The sequence below is a fragment of the Tinamus guttatus genome, unplaced genomic scaffold (genome assembly GCF_059628265.1).
Source record: "Tinamus guttatus ecotype Peru unplaced genomic scaffold, ASM5962826v1 Tinamus_guttatus_pri_ptg000232l, whole genome shotgun sequence".
Taxonomy (NCBI): Eukaryota; Metazoa; Chordata; class Aves; order Tinamiformes; family Tinamidae; genus Tinamus; species Tinamus guttatus.
Window position 1 is genome coordinate 72019 of NW_028288766.1, and position 19985 is coordinate 92003.

General features: G+C 45.0%; 1 protein-coding gene across 1 annotated transcript; it reads right to left on the bottom strand.

The window, feature by feature from the left end:
- Positions 1 to 1499: 1499 nt before the first annotated feature.
- Positions 1500 to 13087, bottom strand: IRF4 (interferon regulatory factor 4). Its single transcript, XM_010220583.2, has 8 exons — positions 12835 to 13087; positions 12182 to 12368; positions 11310 to 11398; positions 10602 to 10743; positions 8605 to 8712; positions 7087 to 7440; positions 3660 to 3772; positions 1500 to 1667 (listed from the first exon to the last, which is right to left on the bottom strand). Exons 1-8 carry the CDS (start codon positions 13036 to 13038, stop codon positions 1524 to 1526), a joined length of 1341 nt encoding a protein of 446 aa, XP_010218885.1. The 5' UTR covers positions 13039 to 13087; the 3' UTR covers positions 1500 to 1523.
- Positions 13088 to 19985: the final 6898 nt, after the last annotated feature.

The following is a 19985-nucleotide window of genomic DNA, read 5'->3' on the forward strand; positions in this document are numbered from 1 at the left end:
AAGAGGTCTCCATTAAGAAAATCTGTAAGCCAAGAAAACACTTCAAGTAGCAAAGAACACAAAAATAAAAATGACCCATTGATCCGCTTGGCACTGTAGAGAAGGAGCAGGATAATATATCCCAAAGGAGTATGCATCTTTAAGATGTATATATTAAAAGTCCCTAGAACACAAGTCTGCTGCCAGACCAAGTAGCATTTTTTAATTCCTTATTTAGAAAATCAAGTGAAGTCTGTTTGCTATTCATAGGGAGGATCATGTTCTGGAGTGAAAACTCCAGCTGGTCTGATCTCCAGCATAACGCAAAGGAATGTGTCACCAAGATACATACCCAACACACCTCTTCTTCGCTTTAACTGTGAAATGGCATCATAGCTTAGGAGCTGTAAATTGCATGAAATTATACATCTGTGAAACTTTTCAAAACAAAAGAAAAAAACAAATATTTACTTGACGGTCTTAGTATGGGAGGCCAAAATCTATTCTCCTTGAATTCCTCCTTGATATTGACTTCACTGTCCATGGAGGAAAGCTCTGAGCACACAGGAAGAACAGAATTTGGCTCTGTACAATGTGGAAATGGTAATTATTTTAACTTGGCTCATGCATGAGACATGAGGAAAGCTTAGCAGTACCATTTTTCTGCTGTTTTTTTCAAGGTCCACCAACTTAATTCTAGTGCATATTATATATATAATACATGCATATATATATATAATGCATGGTAGCTTGTAATAATTTTAAAATGTAACTTATTTTTAAACCTGCTCTTTGGGACTCTTCAATTTTATTGATTGATCCACTAAATCCACAGGTAATCTGATTTAAATGGTCACTTTTCATAATGCAGTACCATAAATTCACCACCTTAAAAACTGCTGTTATGGGCCAAAAACTGTGGCAGCAAAAAAATCCATTGTAAGGAAAAATGTCAGTCAGGCATTAAAAAAATATCTCTTTGAAGAATTACATTGTTTTTTAAAAATATGTGGAAATTTCTATACAAGAATATAGGCATAAAATGTCTACCACACTTATCAATCTAAATTTATCACCACTTACATGTATAGCTAGTCTTAATAAACCATCTACATTTGCAACCCGTCTGTAGTAGCTACAGTTTCAAACTGAGAAAACCACAAATTTATATACCTTCCCTGAGATCAGTAATCCAGAATAAATAGCCCTGTAAATGTAACAGTGTAAACTATGGATTAAAGTCTTCGATAAGAATCAGTCATCAAAACCGAAGGAGAACATTAAGCATACGTAAACATAGCAATCATTTTGTCAGTTTCGAGTTATTCCCAGCAACAGTGGAATCTATGTGAGGTGTAGCATCCAAAAGTTGAAAACTCATCATATGTATCATACAATATTGTTCTAGTTCATTTTCCTATCTTTGAACCCTTGGTTCCCTGAACGCATCCAGCTGCGATTTGGACTTCCAAATTGCAGTCCACATTTGCTCCTCCGTTCTGCATAATCTTTACAGTGCCTTTAAAAACAATCATTCTGAGGATTTATTCTTGAATAGAGGAATGGCGAATAGATCTGTGATAATCTTCTGGACTAGTCACAAGTTCTGGTAAATCATAGCCTCTCAGAAGATGTCCACTGTTTTGTTGAGCAAAATAATACAGCTGCCTGGCAAACATTGGTTCAACCTTAAGAACAGACAAAATGTTAATCAGACATATGACAATATTTCACGCTCTTCACATTAGCTCTTATTTATGACTCTTTTACATTAAGCACAAGATCGGACAAAACAGTTCTACTCGCCAGAATGGGAAAATAACTTTTCCACTAATCATTGTTTTACGACAGGGCTTTCCTGTTATGATAAGTGCTTTGCTCACTGCATGGATGCCTTACCTTCATGGCAGGTATTTAGCAGCATCAGTGACACAAATGATGTATTTGCAATCGCACACCAGCAGCCAGTCCATAGGTGTGAGCGATGTCTGCTTTGGGGCTGCACACACTAGGCATGGCAATGGCCCAGTCGGTCACATTCAAATGTGCACCCAGAGCTTTGACAGTCCAGCCTTCACTCTCAAGAACTTTAACTTGAAACGCTGGAGCCCTCAGCTGTGCTTAGATGTGTTGCCAAACAACTGTGTTTTAAATTAGTTACTCTTTTCTATTCATTGACACTCTAGTAAGAAATCTATTCAGCCATTGACATCACAGTGATCTAGCACAGCCTTCGCTTCTGTCTACCCCAAAAACACTATTCCCTCTCGGGGCTTTGGGCACTGTATGTAAATATTTAAGCTGCATGCTAAAAAATAGCATCTGAAGCTCTATTTCAACCTGAGGACTGAGCAGGTTTTGAGATTATTCTCCACAATCCTCTCTTCCCACTCAGCCAGAATTTCACCATTCGGACACAGGCCCCATTTCAGAGGAATTACACATATGCGGTGAGTCTTTCTTCCAGAAAGGGATGGAGCCAGAAAGGCAACACTTTACTGGAGCAGCTCTATCAATCTCCTTTCCTTTCCTCACATTAGCTTTTAGGGAGACAGCTGAGCATCTCATGCCACCCCACAGCAGAACCCAGCCAAGCCAGGAGCTGCACTAGCCCGAGGAGAAGTTGAGTAGGTTGAGGAGCAACTGATCTGGGGAGAGTGCAAAGCTCCCCAAAAGATCATGGAGTTGCAGGCTCATGGAGATGCTGTCAGGACAGGAGATGGAGGAGAGGCTGGGAAGGCCATGCCAGGAAAGAGGGCTAGAAAGTTGGAAAGCTAAAAGGAGGATGGCACTGAGTTTAAGGAGAGAGGGGGATTTAGAGCCCCTTTAAAGAGCTGTTGGATATCTCAGGGTGGATTTGAGAGTTTCCCACCTTCCACTCAAGAGATTCAGAGGGCAACAAGCAGCAGTGCAGCAGTATGAAAGTCACACAGCTAAGAGAAAGCCAGAACTCATGACGAGTGTCTGATTTGAAATCCACAGCATCCATGTGCTTTAGAAAAATTAAAGCAGACATCAGTGTTCTTCCCAAGGATGCAGTAAAGTAAATCCTGCCACTAACATGTGCATTATCACTCTCTTGTGGGTTGATGGGCCAATAGAGCCACTGTAGAAAGTACCTTGTCGCAGTCTTCATCATCATCCTCTCTCAGATAGCATCCTGAAACACTAGTTTTGAGTGTGCAAACTGTGGTCTCCTGGCTCACTTGCTTGACAGCTACCTAAAGGGGAGCTGCACAGTCGGCCCTTGATTCATGATGTAGGAAAGCTTTTGAGGTCTTGGAGAAGCAAAGTGGAGTTATGGAGCACCTCTAAAGGCAGCCCTTATGAAAGCAGCACATCCTGCACTGGCCTTGCAGCCTAAGGCACTGCTCTACTGGACCTGTAATATTGATGGTGTCCAGCTCTCATAGGGCACTTCTCAACTCGAGCTCTCACAGAGCTTTGCAAAGGAGGTCACTGATGACACCTATGTCTTGCATAAAAGGAAATCAGGTGGTCTGACCCTTCCAGGGCCACCAGTCGGTCCTTGACAGATCTGTGAAATTAACTTCAGTTGCAATGGTGCTGGATTTTCAAGAATTTCTCACCTCCCTCTCAACTTAAAAGAGAGAGAAAAGCCTGGCTTCACATCCCCCAAGGAATATGTTTCATTTAGCTAAGGCAGAAATCCTACTTACATGGGCTGTAATTAGTTTTCTCTGCCTCTGTGGATCTGGAAATTCCTCCCCAAAGCACAGAGCAACCTGGTATCTTGGCAGTGGACGTCCATGATGAGCAAAAGCTTGCAGCTCTGGGGAGAGAGAAAAGACCGGTAAGAAAATCCTTGTAAGTGGGTGAGCTCCAATCAGAGGACCTTGGAGCATGGTGGGAGAAGATAAAATGACTCCAGTGGGGGATTAGAGATGTCAGAAGAAAGGCAAGGGATGGGAAAAAGCTGCATTTGGTGGCTTCCCACAGGTGTGGAGATATAAGATCTAACACGACAGTTTTTCTGTTTGTCTTGCCTCACAAGTCATTTCATATGCACAAGCTGGGATGTCTCCCAGTTAATATTTATATTTAGCCTTAACATTAGAAACTTCTGGAACCGAGGACCTTAGAAATGGACCCGGCTGTGGTTCTTCTGTGTGCATGTCCACTTTGCAAGGATGATACTGCTTGTATATTGCTTTTTTGTTTGTTTTTAGTCAGTACAGGCTAATAGGAGATGGAAGGGATTATTACTGATATATTATTGAAATGAGGCTAGGAAGTCTACACTGTCCATCTTGCCAGGTCTCCAAAAAGGAAAGGGATTATTTCATTCATTTTCTAGACAGTCCTATGCAAGTTTTTTCCTTCGTCTACTGCCACAGCTAGGTTTCCCAGGCTGCACTCGATTCACTTTCTGCAAAGTCCTAGCATCTCCTTCCGTCTCCTCCGTATGCCCAATGCCATTTCTTGTTGTTACGTCTGCTTTCCTGCTATGGAGCCAGCACGAGTGGTAGCCTGGCCCCGCTGAAGTGAACATGAATTTTACCACTGACTTAAATAAGCACAGGGGGAAAACCTTGAGCTGTATCTGAGAAACCCCCAACACGCAACAGTAACACTGAAACCACTAAGTATGTAGAAGCAGAGGCTCACAGTACTGCCAGGCCAACACTTAGCCTTAGCTAGACAGAGCCATGCAGCTATTACCGTCACTGTTCCTGGTGGGGATGGTGATGGCTCAGAAAGGCCTTATTCAAACTATGCAGCAAGCCAGGGCAAGAGCCCACTTTTTTTGCACTCCTGTACTCTCTTCCCTAACCCACACCCTTGCGCAAAGGGAAAAGGTAGCTCAAATCATATTATTACCTCAATAATAATATAGTAAGACCTCAAGTCTTCATTTTGTGAAGTCTTTCTACATAGCTGATTGATAGAGAGTACATTTTAATTTATAACTCTGTTTTTGCTCTCTGGAACAAGTGGCAAATGGAATTAATATTAAAATCAATGTCTTATAATGAAGTACCCTTTCTATACAGGAAAACAAGAGTCTCTGAAATGGAGATAACAAATGCATCTTTTCTCAAAGTGCTCAGTTGCCATTTCTAATCCAACTTGTGAGACCAAGATGCAAATTCAGTGACCCTGGCTGGAGGCTACTGGCCTTAGTGGGAGGGTTGATTATAAAGGTTGACAATGGCAAATTCACTTTAAACACAAGGTAAAGCATAGCTCTTTTCAGAGTCTCCCCGCCAAAAGAAAAAAAAAAACCCAAACAAACAAACAAAAAAACTTAAAATGCTGTGAACCTTATAGAAGATTGTTAAGAGAGAAGAGAGATTTTAATGAGATCCTGCTTCCTCAGCCTACTACAGGACAAGGAAAGACCATCCAACCAGGGCCAGTCCAGTTCCTGATACATTGTCTCATTTGTTAATACACTTGGCCCATTTTTCTCTTTCCCCCTGGCTTTGCTCAGCCTCAGTAATTCTCCAAATCCTGAATACCTGTGAGAGTGTTACACAGCCATCCTTAACATGGAAGTGGAAAAGAAAACACTTTCCCATCTGCTGAGGGTCCACCTCGTGCTTCTTCCAAACCATCCACTTACTTACTCTTTCTTCCTGCTCATGCCCAAGAGTCTCCCCGCTCCACCATAAGGTTCCTCACACTCCTACCCAAACGGTTGCCTATCCCGGATCCAGCCACCCATCTCCCTGCCAAGACAGCTTTCCTCTAGCTTTCATCTTCATGCTCCCAAATTTTCTTTCCATACCCTCCCACTCTTCACCCACCACGACATACTGCATTTATTGCACAGAACTCTCCAAACATCTGTTTTCTGAGTTACTGCCATTTTAGTACAGGACTTGATTGCGCAGCATATTCTGCATCGTGAGGTCTTGTTCCTCAGTAGGACTCCAATAACTACGGTCCACAGCAGTTCTGCTTCTGCCACTTGGTGGAAATCTGCTGTGTCTCTTCACAAGGAATGTCCACTTTCCTAATGAAGAAATCCCCAAACTTGTCTGGGATGTCAGTATTTAAAATTAATCTGCAGACAGGATAGGCTCATGACAAGTCATTTATAAACCTAGCTGAGCACCAGAATATGCAAAAGCTCAACTTTGCACACACTGCAGACTATGACTGTAGCCACACGCTTGGGTTTGCACAGGCACTGGTGCATAAGTAATTTAGGAAGGGTAAATAGCTTTTGTTTAAGTTTATCTTTGGGGTTAGGCTGCTAAAAAGAGATCCATCCTGTGAACCGTTTGGAAGAACCCAGATTACATCTAAAAAATTACCTGAGAAAAGGGAAAGGGATTTCCAAAACCATCATCACAGGCAGAATTTTATGTCTTTAAATTAGCATGTGATTGAAGCTTAACCTGATACCTTGACCTCAAATTCCCCTTTTTAACTGTCAATTCTCATATCCATAGGAGATTTCTCTTAAAATGCCTTTCTTGCTTGGTCATTTTGCTAGGATGACACATCAGCCCTGGAATAAAAAAGTATACTAAATCTGTTGGTTTGGGTTTGACTTCTTATTTTGCATGGTATTATTTTCCTGAGAGACCCATGCATGCCAGTGCTGGTGCTCTGTCTTAATGGGAAAATATGCCAAGCCATAGCCACACTGGTCATTTTAAACAGGGAGCAAAGTGCATCTGCACTGCCCAGTCTTCCTCTCATTTCACCCATTCCCACTAGCTTATCTGAATGGGCTGCTTTCTTCCCTCTCGTTGCTTCAAAACGCTAGAGAGTGAGGTTGAGGTTCTGCCCTTCACAGGCTGAAAGGAAAAGATACAGTCATGAAGCACATGCCATTTTCCCCCTCTCTATCAGTGCTCAGAATTGTCCTATGGGTTTTAGGGGTCCTCAGGGGCAGATCCGTTCCCTCCTGCTGGTTTTGGCAAGAGCATTGAGGGTTGTGTGCAGAGAGCAGAGTTTGATGGAGCTGTTGAGAATTTGACTGCTTCCTTGGTTAAAAGGAGTAGCTTGAGGCAAAACACCGGCTTCTGCCAGCTGCCATGGGGACACAAAAAGAGCGCTCGCATTAAGCCAATATGGAGAGTGACTGTGTGTTATCTGCAAAAATGACACCAAAGCCACCGTAAGAATTACCTGCTAAAAACTGCTGAGTATCGAAGAGCTTGCAAGTTTGATCCCTCTCCAGCTTGTTGGGTCTGTCGCTGCAGAGTGCCAGGGGCCCGTCCCAGTAGATCCTGCTCTGACAAAGTCTCTTAGCGTACAGGCCGTCGGGAGCCATCCACAGAATTACTCCTCGCTCCAAGTGGTTCAGTAGTTTCTCTATGTTCTTCCTCTGGCCGTTATCCTCAGGGTAAGGGAAGATAACCTGCTCCAGGCTGCTGACCTCGTAACTTTGGCCATGGGATATCCTACAGCCTTCAGGACTGGTTGTTGTTACTTCCTTTACCAGTATTTCACGATAATACAAGCAGATGTGGAGTCGACAATCTACAAGGAGGAAAAAAGAAATATTGACATACGTCAGTACAAGTGTTTTACAGTACAAATAGGTATTAAGGCCAAGAGACAAATTTATGTGAGATTTCTGAGCCTCTGTAGGTATTAGCAGCCATCACTGCTCAAGGGACAAGGCTCACATAAGTAAAAATCATAAGGAATCTGAGTACTAACATTTTTGGGGCACAGTAACATGAGCATTCACTCAATTTTTTTATGAAGGGCTACTGATATGGAAAGTCAGAAGTCCGACAAACTTCACATTTCCAGTTAATAGAAAAAACACACATGAGAAAGAAGTCATTCGTCACATTTTCCAGGCTTACATCACAGTTAAACCCACTGGTTCACTACACTTCCTCAGATTTAATCAGGAAGTAGCTGTGTCTCTCCCCAGATTTTTGCATAAAAGAGGCTTCTGCACAGGGGATTTGCAAACTTGCACTTGGTTGCCATAAAGAAAGCTGCTGCTGGTTCCTGCTCAAGCATCGCTTACCTGAAATCCCCAGCCTTACTTTAAAACAACCAATCAGCCAACACAGTTAAAAGCCCACACAGCTACACGTATAGACCCTGGTTCATGTTCTCCTGAACCCTGCTCAAGAAACTTGCCTTGCTCCATGTTGCAAACTTATCCATTACTAGATCAAAAAACACACTCCTTTACCTTTTTTTTGGAGTTATTTGGAAAGTCACCTGCAAACGTGACCAAGATTATTTCTCTTTTTTTTTCCCTGAATTTCTTTAATAAATAAATAAATATATAAAGCAGAGCAAAGCCAGAACATTTCAGCGGAAGCAGAGTAAGGTACCTAGATAAGACCAGTCTTTTTGGGGGCTCCTCCCAAAATTTGAGTTAATATTTTCTGTCCCTCCCAAGACTTTCAGGATCTCCCAGGGAGGCCTCTGATGGCTCACGGAAGCAATCCTGCACTAGTGCCTTGATCCAGCAAAGCACTTGCATTAACATGAACCACTTGAATATCCTGAAGAACAGAGGATTGAGGCCATGCACCAAATGGAATCATTAGAGAACTTTCTTTTTTCTTTTCTTTTTTTTTCCTTCATAATCAAGGAGGAACGATGCCAAGGCAAGTCAGAATTGAGAGTTTCACATAAAGCTCCCCAGGAACCCTGAGGAGTTACACAGCTTACCTGACAGCGCGAGGGCTTCGCCAGACCTTATACTTGGCTCAATCGGGATGCCAGGAGTCTGAGACTCAGGAGGGGCACAAGCATAAAAAGTCCCTGTCACCTGACAACCTGTTTTCACAAACAAAAGACAGTGACAATTGCCTAAATTGTAAGAAAAGTTTGGGCAAAGATCACAGCTATGCAAAAGCAAAGTTTTTTTTTTTTTTTTAGCCCCACCAGAAACCCTCTCTCTTCCCCCTCTTCTTCCTAAAAAGGTCCTACTTCCCATTTTTCTGAATGTGCCAACTCTACAAATCTCTTTAAATGTTATCTGAATTGTGTTTTTATTTGAGTTTGCATGAAATGCTCCTTTGGCATTTCAGTACTCCCTCTAATACTTTTTCCCTGACTAACAAGAATGTGCTACTTTATTACAGAAATAACCTACATTTTAACTAGACTGTAGTGCTGTTAAATTTGCTGGCATAAAATGAACTGTTTAGTTTAAAGAATTTTATTGAAGACAGGTGAAATAATAAAGCTGGAAGTAACACTGATAAAAAAGTAGATAAAGAAATTGTCCAGCAAGATATTATTAGGGTTTTATTACCAGGACTAGCATTAGATAGATGCCAGCGATGCCTACCAGCAAACAGATTATAACACAAGTGACTGAATTTTTTCTCTTTCTTATTGGTCAACACAAATTTCTGGAGGAAGATACACGTGACCTGCAGAGAAGCACACACAGCCTTTCTCGATGACAGATCCCAAGGGCTGGAGCTACAAGGATCCAAAGTCTCAGCATCTCTTGACAATCCTGACAGTCCAGTGAGAAACCCAACACCAGCCACTAACACCTGCCTCCAAACTCAGCAGAGCACCCAAACCTGTGTAACTGCTGCAGAGGATGCTCCTCAGGGCAGAGCTCACTCAGCTCAATGGTCAGCGATGATTCCACCTAACAGTCCCAATGGACTCTCAGGAAATGATGCTGAGTATTTGCTTTTTAGCAGATCCACAGAAATAGAAGTTTAAATCTCTGCCCCCAAACCACTAGAGAATTGTGCTCTGAAGACTTAATACGAGTCCCTCCTCACTTCACACCCTCTTCTGTCCTCCTGAACTAGCTTCTTCTGCTCCTCTCAAAGCAAATATGTGGCTACTGAAATGAGTTATTCTGCAAGTGTTTCTGGCACACAGAAGATATATGACTATGACACAGCCTCAGCAAAGAAGACCTGGGTTCATCTTCCATCCTTTCTACAGACTTGCCCTATGTATGTGAGGCCTTGTGGCTCTATTTCCCATAAAGGTACTGATTGTGCTTCTTTTTCTTTCATATTTACGCCCTGCAGTTTTTAGCATTGCCAATTTTCACATGATTCAGGGTTTTTCCTAAGGATGCAGAACTTGGAGAGCTAGGCTTACATTAGACTTTATAGTGTAAGAGCTGTATGGAAGGGAACATCCCTTTATTCTGGTTGTCCTGCACCAGCACCAAGAGACTCAATCCATGAAAAGTTATTCAACTCCCACAGTACTAGAATAAAAGCAATAATTTCTATTTTCCTACTAGGAGAAGGATATGATTTTAACCCACAAGATTGGAGGAAAAACCTTCATAAACATGCACCTCAAAGGGTCACGAATTGGAAAGCAAAGCTAAAGACCACATATTCCCATGTTATTTATTGTGGGGATGGGTTCTTTCTCATTGCTCAGGGCTTTTAAGACAGCTGAGCTTTTCTGTGAGCTGACTTGATGGTTTTAACTCAGGTGACTCTGTAACCCACACCATGAACCTATGGCAGCAAGAGCCAAGCAAAGGTGCATGAGGGTAGCTGGACCCCCCAGCTCTCCGTAGGAATTCCAGCAACTCTAGCACACCACCTCTGTTAATCCCAAATAATGCTAGGCAGAAGAAACATACAATCAATCTGTGTCCTTCTAGGGTGATCAAATCACTATCTCTTTTAGCCAAGATGAGCAATTGACCCTAAACCGGATTGTCTTACCATTTTCACAACCAGGCCCTTGCCAATGATGACTGCGAGCTGCGTAAGGTATGCTGGCACACTGGTAGGGAATGTCGGGATGGGGCTGCTCCGGGGCAAATTCTCTCCAGTTCCTCTCATGGGGCCCCATGTAGTTTTGTACCTATTCAATTTAACAAGATATTCTTTTACTTGGCAGTCATCGAAACTGATGCCATGGGTTGCATCAGCTTTCACATTTCAGTTCTTTGGTATTATTTGCTCTGCCAAAGCTCGCAGAGCGTCAGCATTGCACAGGCGACATGAATGGCACTTTGCCACCACCACCAATGAGACTTTCAAGTGAACTTCTCCCCGCTAGTGTAAATAATAAGCAGAGTAGAATAACAAAAGGCAGTCAAAGCACTGCTGGCAAATGTCTGCTTGGAAGAGCAATGCTTCACTGGGTCCTTGCATGCTGGCGTCAAGGGGGTGGCAATCACTAATGTCTATCACTGAGCAGAAAAGAGCTGTTGCTCAGGATTAAACAAAACGAAGGGAAATCAGCTGCCCTGTGGCCTCAGATGACATTAGGAAAATTGCTTCTCAATTTCTCGGTCTTTATTATAAAGTGCCTTCCCAGACAGAACTAAAGAGAGCCATCCAAGCAAAGCAACACATATGACACTGTACAAAAATGCTGCTGCTCAATGAGCAAGCACCACGTAAAATACATAATTAATGTCATACCTGAGATGGTAGTGAAGTGTAAGGAGAAGGTATTGGGAAGGGGTGATTCATAATTAATGGCTGTTCCTCCATGCTCATTTGTTTTGCACCTATGGACACCAGACAGAGGAAAATCAATGATGTCAATTATATCTTTAGGCACAAGGAGAAAAACCCATTCAGCCCATCCTCAAGCAAACTCACGGCTCGAACACCTTCCAGCAGCCCGCACGGCGCAGCTCTCCCATCCCAGGCAGCTCAGGGAAGCTGCCTGTCCCCCCGAGCCTCCTGGGGTGGGAAATGCCCCGCAGTCACAGCCCAGAGTGCTCCGATGCCCTCCCCAGACCCTGCGGAGCCTTTGCCTCCTGCCAGCCCTTGTAGCAACGCTGCCCTTCCACCATCCCCAGCCTTCGTGCTGGAGACCAGCGGCAACCAGCCCCAGTTCTTCCCCACAGCAGCGCTGTGCTGCCTGGCTCAGAACACTTTTGCTCTTCCATTTTCCCAAAATCCAAATCCAAAAAGCCTTTTTTTTTTCCCTCTCCTTTGAGCCATTTGCTTAACCTGGGCCTCTATCTACAGAGAGCTGGAAGGAAGGCGCCAGGTAAAAGAGCAATTCTTGCAGCGACTTTCACAAAGAATCTTTTACAAAGGGCTCCCTTATAGCACTCTGACTCAAACACTGACTGTCCTCCTACAGACGGAGCCTCTTATTTTAGTCACCAGAATAAGATGTACTTGAGCCCTGCACTTGGGCTCCTTGTATTCGCCGCAGCACTTTTAGTGCACATAAAAACACTGCATGGCCATTCCCAAAAAGCACACTTCAGTCCTCATGTGCTTACAGTGAGCCAAATATTCACACTCCATTACACAGGGAATTTGAGTCATTTTACCTTTTTTAGCTCCTTCTGGCACTATTCTGTACACTTTATAGGGATCTGAGATGTCCAGCTGGCTTCTCTCCACTAGTTCTTCAAAGTCATTGCTTTTGTTCAAAGCACACCTTAATCTTGTCTTCCAGGTAGGGGGATCTGGTTTATCAATGCCCTCTCTGAACTTTCCCTTGAAAAGAGCCCAAGCCTGGAAACATTTCAGATAATCAAAAGAGAAAGGGAAAAAATAAGACATCAGACTACAAGGTACAAGATCACATTGCTTGAAACATCATATATAAGTGTGTGTGTGTATGTGCACGCTTATATGCGCATGAATTTACTCCCTGCAGATTTAGGCTAAGGCAAAAGCAACATTAGGAATGTGTTAAGGAACACAGTAAGGAAAAAGGAGAGTCAAGAAAAGGGAGAAAATGGTATCAAGCTGATATGGAAATAGGTGCGCTGCAGTCCCATGAGCACTCTGCTCCACACGAGGGAACGGGGAAGGGAAGCGCGGTCTCACCCCGCACACCCAGACCGCGGAGGGACCAAGGGGCACAGACGGGGCGATGGGAGAGGCAGCGGGGGCAGTGGGGCCCTGAGTGCCACGAGCGGGCGGCATGGAGGGGATGGCGAGGAGCGAGCACGGCGCACGGCCGGCCGAGCCCTACCTTGAAGAGGGCAGCATCCTCCTCGCGGTTGTAGTCCTGCTTGCCGGCGTGCTTCCAGGGGATGCGGAAGATGCTCTTCTCATCGTTCTCCCACACCAGCCCCGGGTACTTGCCGCTGTCGATCTGGTCGATCAGCCACTGGCGGAGCTTCCCGTTGCCGCAGCTCACCGAGTTCATCCCGCACTCGGCCGGCTCCAAGTTCATGCCACTCGCCTGGGGGCCGGGACGGCGCGGGGGATTCGCAGCGCTTCCCTGCACCCGCCTCTCTGCACACAGCCAAGCACCGGCTCTCCGTGACTGCGGGGAGAGGGGTAGGACGAGGAGAGAGGAAAACCCGCAGGTCAGGCACCCGCCGGAGCCCCGTGCGGAGTCCCGCGGGCAGCGCAGTGCTCCGCGCTGCACACACGGCCCCACGCAGGGCTGCAGCAGCCCGCGGAGCACAGCACAGCCCCTCACACCCTGCCCAGCACCCGGCCCCTCACAGCCTGCCCGGCCACTGCGCAGCCTTTCACAGACTTTCCTCCCCGTCCAACACTCTTTTGCATGAGTACACGCCAGTTCTCAGCACAGAGCGGCTTAAGACACAACCCTCCTGACCTACTCCAAGTTCAGCTGGGATTTTGTTCTTCTGAACAAAAAGAAAAAAGAAAAGAAAATCATAAAAATGAAGTTGCACATGACAGTGCGCATATACACTAGCAGATGCATGCAGTTTGGAGAGCCTCACATGCATTTACAATTTACATAGTATCTAGCTGTAACTTTGAAGTAGTTTTTCCAAGCTCATTTAAGCAAGACACATTCGGATACATGATGTCCTATACATATCTACTTCTCCAACCACTCCCAGCATATAATAACGTTCCAATCTATACATTGCAAATACCTAAAAGTGCAAATACACTAACTTATGGCGTCTGGCATAAGAACGTCTTCCCCAGAGACGGGCAAATTTGCTGGAGTCCTTGCTCCAGCAGAAGTGCACGCACTTCCCAGAGCAGCGACACTCCACAAAGTGATGGGCGCCCACTGGAAAGATCCTAAGCGAGGAAACCAACGCCAGTGATGAGGACCTGGAGTAAAGCTTGTGCAAGTGCTTGTACACCCAAAAGCCAGACATGAGGGCCACTCCAACTATATCTAGGAAAAAAAGTGAGTCCTCATGCCCATTCTGTGCACAGGGAGACCTTCAGAGCCCCTGGTTGGCCATGAGCACTTGAGTGCTCCCCTCTCAGGGAACAGCTCCCAGCACAGCCTCAAACTTGCTTCACCAAGTCCTTCCCCCGGCAAGACTTGCCAGGGGGTGCTGGGGCCGCCAAAATCCATGCCGGGCCCCCACAAAATCCTCACCCCGGCAAGCACAGCCTGAAGCAGCAACCCATGGGGCCGTGATTAGCCTTCTGCAACCCTTGCGGTGGGCGCGAGGGGCGAGCGAGGTGAGGATTCAACATTATATGTATATATATATACAGAAAGAGAGAAATAGCAAGAACAAATAGATAAATAAAATCGATCACCAGCTCCAGCCAAACACCAGACCGAGGAGGAACGAGGCGAACCCCCACCCTCCCCGATCCGCTCGTTCACCCGTGCCCGCGGGTCCCGCCGCGGCCGCCCTCGGGGGGGCGGCCCGGCCCGGCCCGGCCGGCCGGCGGGTCTCGGCGGGTCCCGGCGGGTCCCGGCGCTCCGCTCACCTCTGCGCGGGCTCGGGCGGGCTGGGGCCGCCGGCTCCCGGGCGGGCAGCGGGCTCCGGGTCCGGGCTCGGGCGCAGCGCGACTGGCGCCGTCGGGCGCGGGGAAGTTTCTTTATATGATGGAGGGTTGCGGGCCCGGGAGGGGGGGCGGGGGGGCGGTCCCGGCCCGGAGGTGGGGCCGGCGCAGGGGAGCGGGGACTTCGCGAGGTGGAAAACATCTGAGGCAGTGACACATGCCCATTACTGGTAAACACACGCCGTGGGGAGCGGGGGGGCGCGCAGACGGCGCCCTCTGCGCGCCCGCGATGCTGCCCTTTTTTTTTTTTTTTTTTCTTTCTTTCTTTATACAGACACCAGCGTATATAAATAGCACGGGGGAAACTCCTACCTATGGTAGCCAGGCGGCTTTTACTGTAAAAGACCCGGCTCGCTACACCCACCACAAACGCACTAGACGGGCAGCATCCGCCCCGCATCCCAGCCCGGGCGGCGAGCGGGGCCCCGGCCGCCTCCGCCCGCCGGCAACCAGCCCCAACGGGGCCGGGGCCGGGGCCGGGGCCGGGGCCGAGCCGCAGCCCTCCCCGGCTGCCGGACCCCAAAACGTCCAAGCGGAGGTCGGGAACGGAGCCCCCGTCCCGCCACCCGCCCACCCTGCAGCAGCCGGAGGCAGCGGTGACCCCCGTGCCCGGGCCGGGGGCGCCTGGGCCCTGGGTGCTCAACGCGGAGCAGGAGCGGAGCGGGGTGCCGACTGGCACGGAAAGCTCCTTTGGCGCCTTGCAAGTCTCCAGCACTTGTTTCACACTGTTGCTGTCCTTCCTTAGCGTTTCCAACGCGCCTCCGCACTCTTTCTGTTGCCACGTAGCATCCGACCAAACGCAGTCATCGTGCACCGTGCGGGCAGGCTGAGGGCACACGCGCAGCGTAGGGTATTAATTGCAAATCTTCAACGCCATCTTCTGAAATTAAAATGCAATTATCGCCACATTGTGAGGGGGAAGTGAGAGGTACAGGCGTTTTTCGATATTTGGTTTATAATATGCACTATCCTCTAGAAAAAAAGTATTTGTGGTGCCTGTCAGAATTTTTTTCAGTCACAAGTTAAGGCACCTTCACCACTAAAACACGTCACGGAGATTGGAGGCGACCGCCATCATAAAACAAGACAAGAGCAACCACAGCTTTAGCCATAGGCATCTGAATCTTTTTTCCAAAAACTCAAGGTAGGGCTCCAAAGTGCTACTCAGGGCTCCAGCTGCAATTTCTTCAAATATAAAAATGCATCAAAAAGTTCATTACTATAAAATAAATGCTTCTAATGCCGTCTCTCTCTTTTTCAAAATTTAAGGCAGGGAATTCTGCACCAGTGTGAAACATGCAGATTTGATCTGTGTTAGATCAAAGTTGGGATAAAATTAACAGCTCTCTCAAATTCTGGAGGCTATTTTGAAAAAAAAAAAATCATTCTGCCTTGCCCAATGAATTCCATGTATATCTAAAGAGGTAAATGAGTGATAAATTCAGAAATCTTTAAGGGAAGAAAAAGTCAGAACAGTTGAAAAAACCCAGCTCATGTCTGGGAAATTATCTGGTTGACTGATTTGCACCATCTCAGTGCAAAAAGAACCCTATAGAAAACTGTCTCCACTCACCTAAATTCTTAGAGTGGGTGCTTAAAGCTAAGTGCATAACTAGCTTTTACAAATAAGATTTTTCAGGAGAAAGATGGGCTATGTCTCATTAGCTCTACCAGCTTCATTACTCAGGGTTTCTGTCACCAGACACTTCCATGTAGATAGCAAAAAAAAACCCTAGGACCCCCATCTTCAGTGTGCAAAGCAGAGCCCTCTGACACTCTGATCAATAACGCAACTGTGCTATCTGCATCTAATGTGGCAGTGTTGCACTGGTAGACTTTCATAGTGAGCTTTTTGCATATGGCAAGAAATCTATTCGTCCCTAACTGGTCCAGCTCATGATCTGAGCATTTTACAGCACCTCACAATCTGTTCTTCTTTCTTACTGATTTTCTCACCTTAATAAGTAAGTGCCTAACTCAACCTGTCAAACCCTACCCAAAAGCCCCAAAGCCCCATTTGCCCTCATGGAAGTTTTCTGTGTCAATATCTGAATTTAACACTCCCCCCCCCCCCTTTTTTTTTTTTTTGTGAAAACGCTGCTGCTTAACCACTGTGTTCGCCACTAGGCCCTTTGCTTTTCACACTCTTAAGGTCACACTGACTAAAGGCATGCCAGGAAAATGACTGTTTCTTCTCAACAGTTGCTCTCGAATGTTTAAGGGATAGAAAGCTGGGTTCTGCTTCCACCAAAAACCTCTGAAGTTCCATCTGACTCGTGTGGCAACTGCAGCCAAGGCCAAAAAACAACAAAGACCAAAGCTCAGACTTTCCCTTTTCCCCCTGGAAGGGGGCAAAAAGTTCTCCCCTGTCTTATTGTCCAGCAGCCAGTTCACCCAAGTGGGAACACAACGTGCTTCAGGGACCTGCAAGAGTCCAGTGAAGGTTGTACTGAAGCCCTTGACAAATGGCTTGGGCAGATGCATTTTCAGGAGTGAATTAAGCTCCTAACCATGGTGGTGAGAAGCCCACAGCCACCTGTCTGCATCTTCAGGTGCCCCCCAAACCTCCTTCCTGAGATGGAGATTTTTGAAAGGCTTAGAAAAATTATTGGCCCCAGTTTCCATAAGGTACTTTCTTCCCTTAGAAATCCTCAAAAATCCCTTTTTGTGCATCTGTGAGATGATGCCTTCAGCTACCCAAAGCAGCTGCAAAGTTCAGACCAAAAGCACAAGTACTATTGAAGTTTCACAAACCCACACTTGAAGTAGCAAAGTTGGGACACTGAGCTGAGGAAGCAAGTTACCAGACAGCCATCCTTACTGTACAGAAAGACCTCAAGGGTTGGTGTCAACAGAATTCAAAAATACATTGGAAATCTGGGAACAGATTACTGATTACTCAGGTTTACACCAGAAATGCACTTGCTCCTTAACCTAGGGTTTAACACTAGTCTTAACAACCAGATTTTTAACATGCCCTGTTGTGGTGACTTCTTGTGTCATAGGCACTCTGCTCTCATTTTTGGAAGGATACATAGAGTTTCTCCCTCTAAAATAACAAAATAGTCATGAAAAGTCATGAAATAGCAGTATTTTATGATAGATCTTCCTTAATTACACAGTCATTTTAGACCATTAAGTAAAGCATTGCAAAGTCTCATTTGTAATTATTTTTGTTGGATTTAGTGCATGTTTTGTTTCCTTTTCAAATACCTTTCCTCCGCCTCATAACCAAAAATATTTCAGACCACTTTTCATAAGAACGTCTTTATATTTCCATACATCAATTCATATCTAATACTAAATTAACCTTTCACTGTACATAGTAACATTTGAGACATTCTGCGGTTTTCTTCTGAAGAAAAAAGTGGACCTCCCCCCAGTACCTGGACACCAGGTATCCAGACTTTCTCCTTCCCAACAGATTGATGTGCCCATCTATTGACATGGGATTGAAGCTGCAAAGTAAATTTCCCTGCTCTGTGCCACTTCCTAGTGCTCGGCTACCAGACCAAGAGCACACCTCCCTGTTGAAACCTTCCTCTGAAAAGCCAACTACAAAATTCACACATGTTTTCCACTCCTTGGGGCATCCAGGTTGAACCTCAGGCTGTTCGTTTTGTTCTGATAATCTGTTCTTTATAAAATGGGCACTCATGCACTAGTCTTGTTCTTGACACTAGGAAAGGAAAAGCTTAATCTCCATAAAGCATCACTGTCCCTTCAGCATCTGCCAGCTAAGCCCAGAGAGCTCAGATCCTGTTTAGGCACCTGAAAGAAGAGGTTATATAGTCAACATTATGTTTCCAGGAGTGACAGCAACACTATTTGCTGGATGCTGAAGATTGTTTTGATAATAATAAAATCACTACAATCACATCTAATGATACCTCTTAATATTAATTTACTTTTTATGAAAATCAATACTATTTCCATATTCTCTTTGTGTTGGTTTTCTTTTTTTTTTCCTGCTTGCTTTTCTTATGCTTTTCTATATTTTCAAAAATCCTTGGTTATTATTGGACCATTATTTGACCTCTTCCCACCAGTACCACAATAACATTCACATTTTTTCATGTGCTACACTGAATTCCTGAGCTAGGGTCCAAGAGGTTACAACTAAGCTTTTGGCTGGCTTAACAACTCATTCTGATGACCAGTTCTGATGCTTTCTGACACTTTCCACTTTATCTGAGAAAAAAGGTCAAGTACCATTTTGCAGAATGTATCTGCATTAGATTTTTGACATGTGCATTTTGTGAGATATTGGTTACAATGCCATAATATTTGCCAAATCGACTTTTTAAGGCTCAGCCTCCACATCTTGCAAAGTCACATAGCACCTCCTCTAAGTCAACAATATGAACAAGACATGGTGAAGCTTTCTGAAACTCAAAAAAAAATTAGTTGCATTTGTACTGGATACCTGAACCTAGAGATTTCACTAAGGTAAGGAAATGAAAATATATGAATGAGTGGTGCAGCTAATCAAATCATCCAAAATTGCAATTTAAGAAGGTATTGTGGGAGATACTTGGTGAACAAGCAAGAAACGGAACTTACTGTAGGTCAAATTAGAATTTAAAGTGCTATGGTTTACTCTAGAATGTTTCACTCCAGAATAGCATCATCTTCCCTTTCTTTTTTCTTCTTGTTTCATTTCCAAACAAAACGTTGTTCTCCCTCCTCATCTCCCCAGAGCAGTTCAAACTATGACAGTCCAGTCAGCAAACAGAATTTATTCATCCAATTGTTTATCTACTGAAAATAAATACGCAAGCAGACTTTAGGAGGCATTTGAGCAAATAAAAGTGAGGAAAATATTTTTGTATTCACTTAATAAAGTGTTTACCTAGCTTCGTAAAACACTTGTTAAGATAATTGCAGAGGTCTTGTATGCTTTTAGCCGTAGTGAATTTTAAGAACATCAGACCTGCCGGAAATGAAGCGGCCTGAACGATAACACCTTGACTTTGGTTATCCAGGTTTTTATTAGTAATATTATTATTATTATTATTTCATCTGATAATAATGTAATTGTCTGGCGGCTGGGATAGCCAATTTAACACTTGCTATTACTCTCCTAGCCCTTGGAAACCAGTAATACACTTATGTGTGACAACATCCCTGCGACCCGAGGCTGGAAGTTTCCAAGCCACTGTCAGGGCACACCATGGCAGCCACAGGGAGATATCTCTGTAGTATGACAGGGCCTTTTTTGGAGGGATTCAGAGGATGTGACAAAGAAGAGCAGCCCCCTCTACCTCTCTAGCTGTGCTCAGTTGTCTATGTCTCACACTGGTGATTCCTGCATCTATAATTTCATCCCATAATCTGTCAAAATTATACGTACAAATCAACGATTCCTGAAAATTTCTGAGC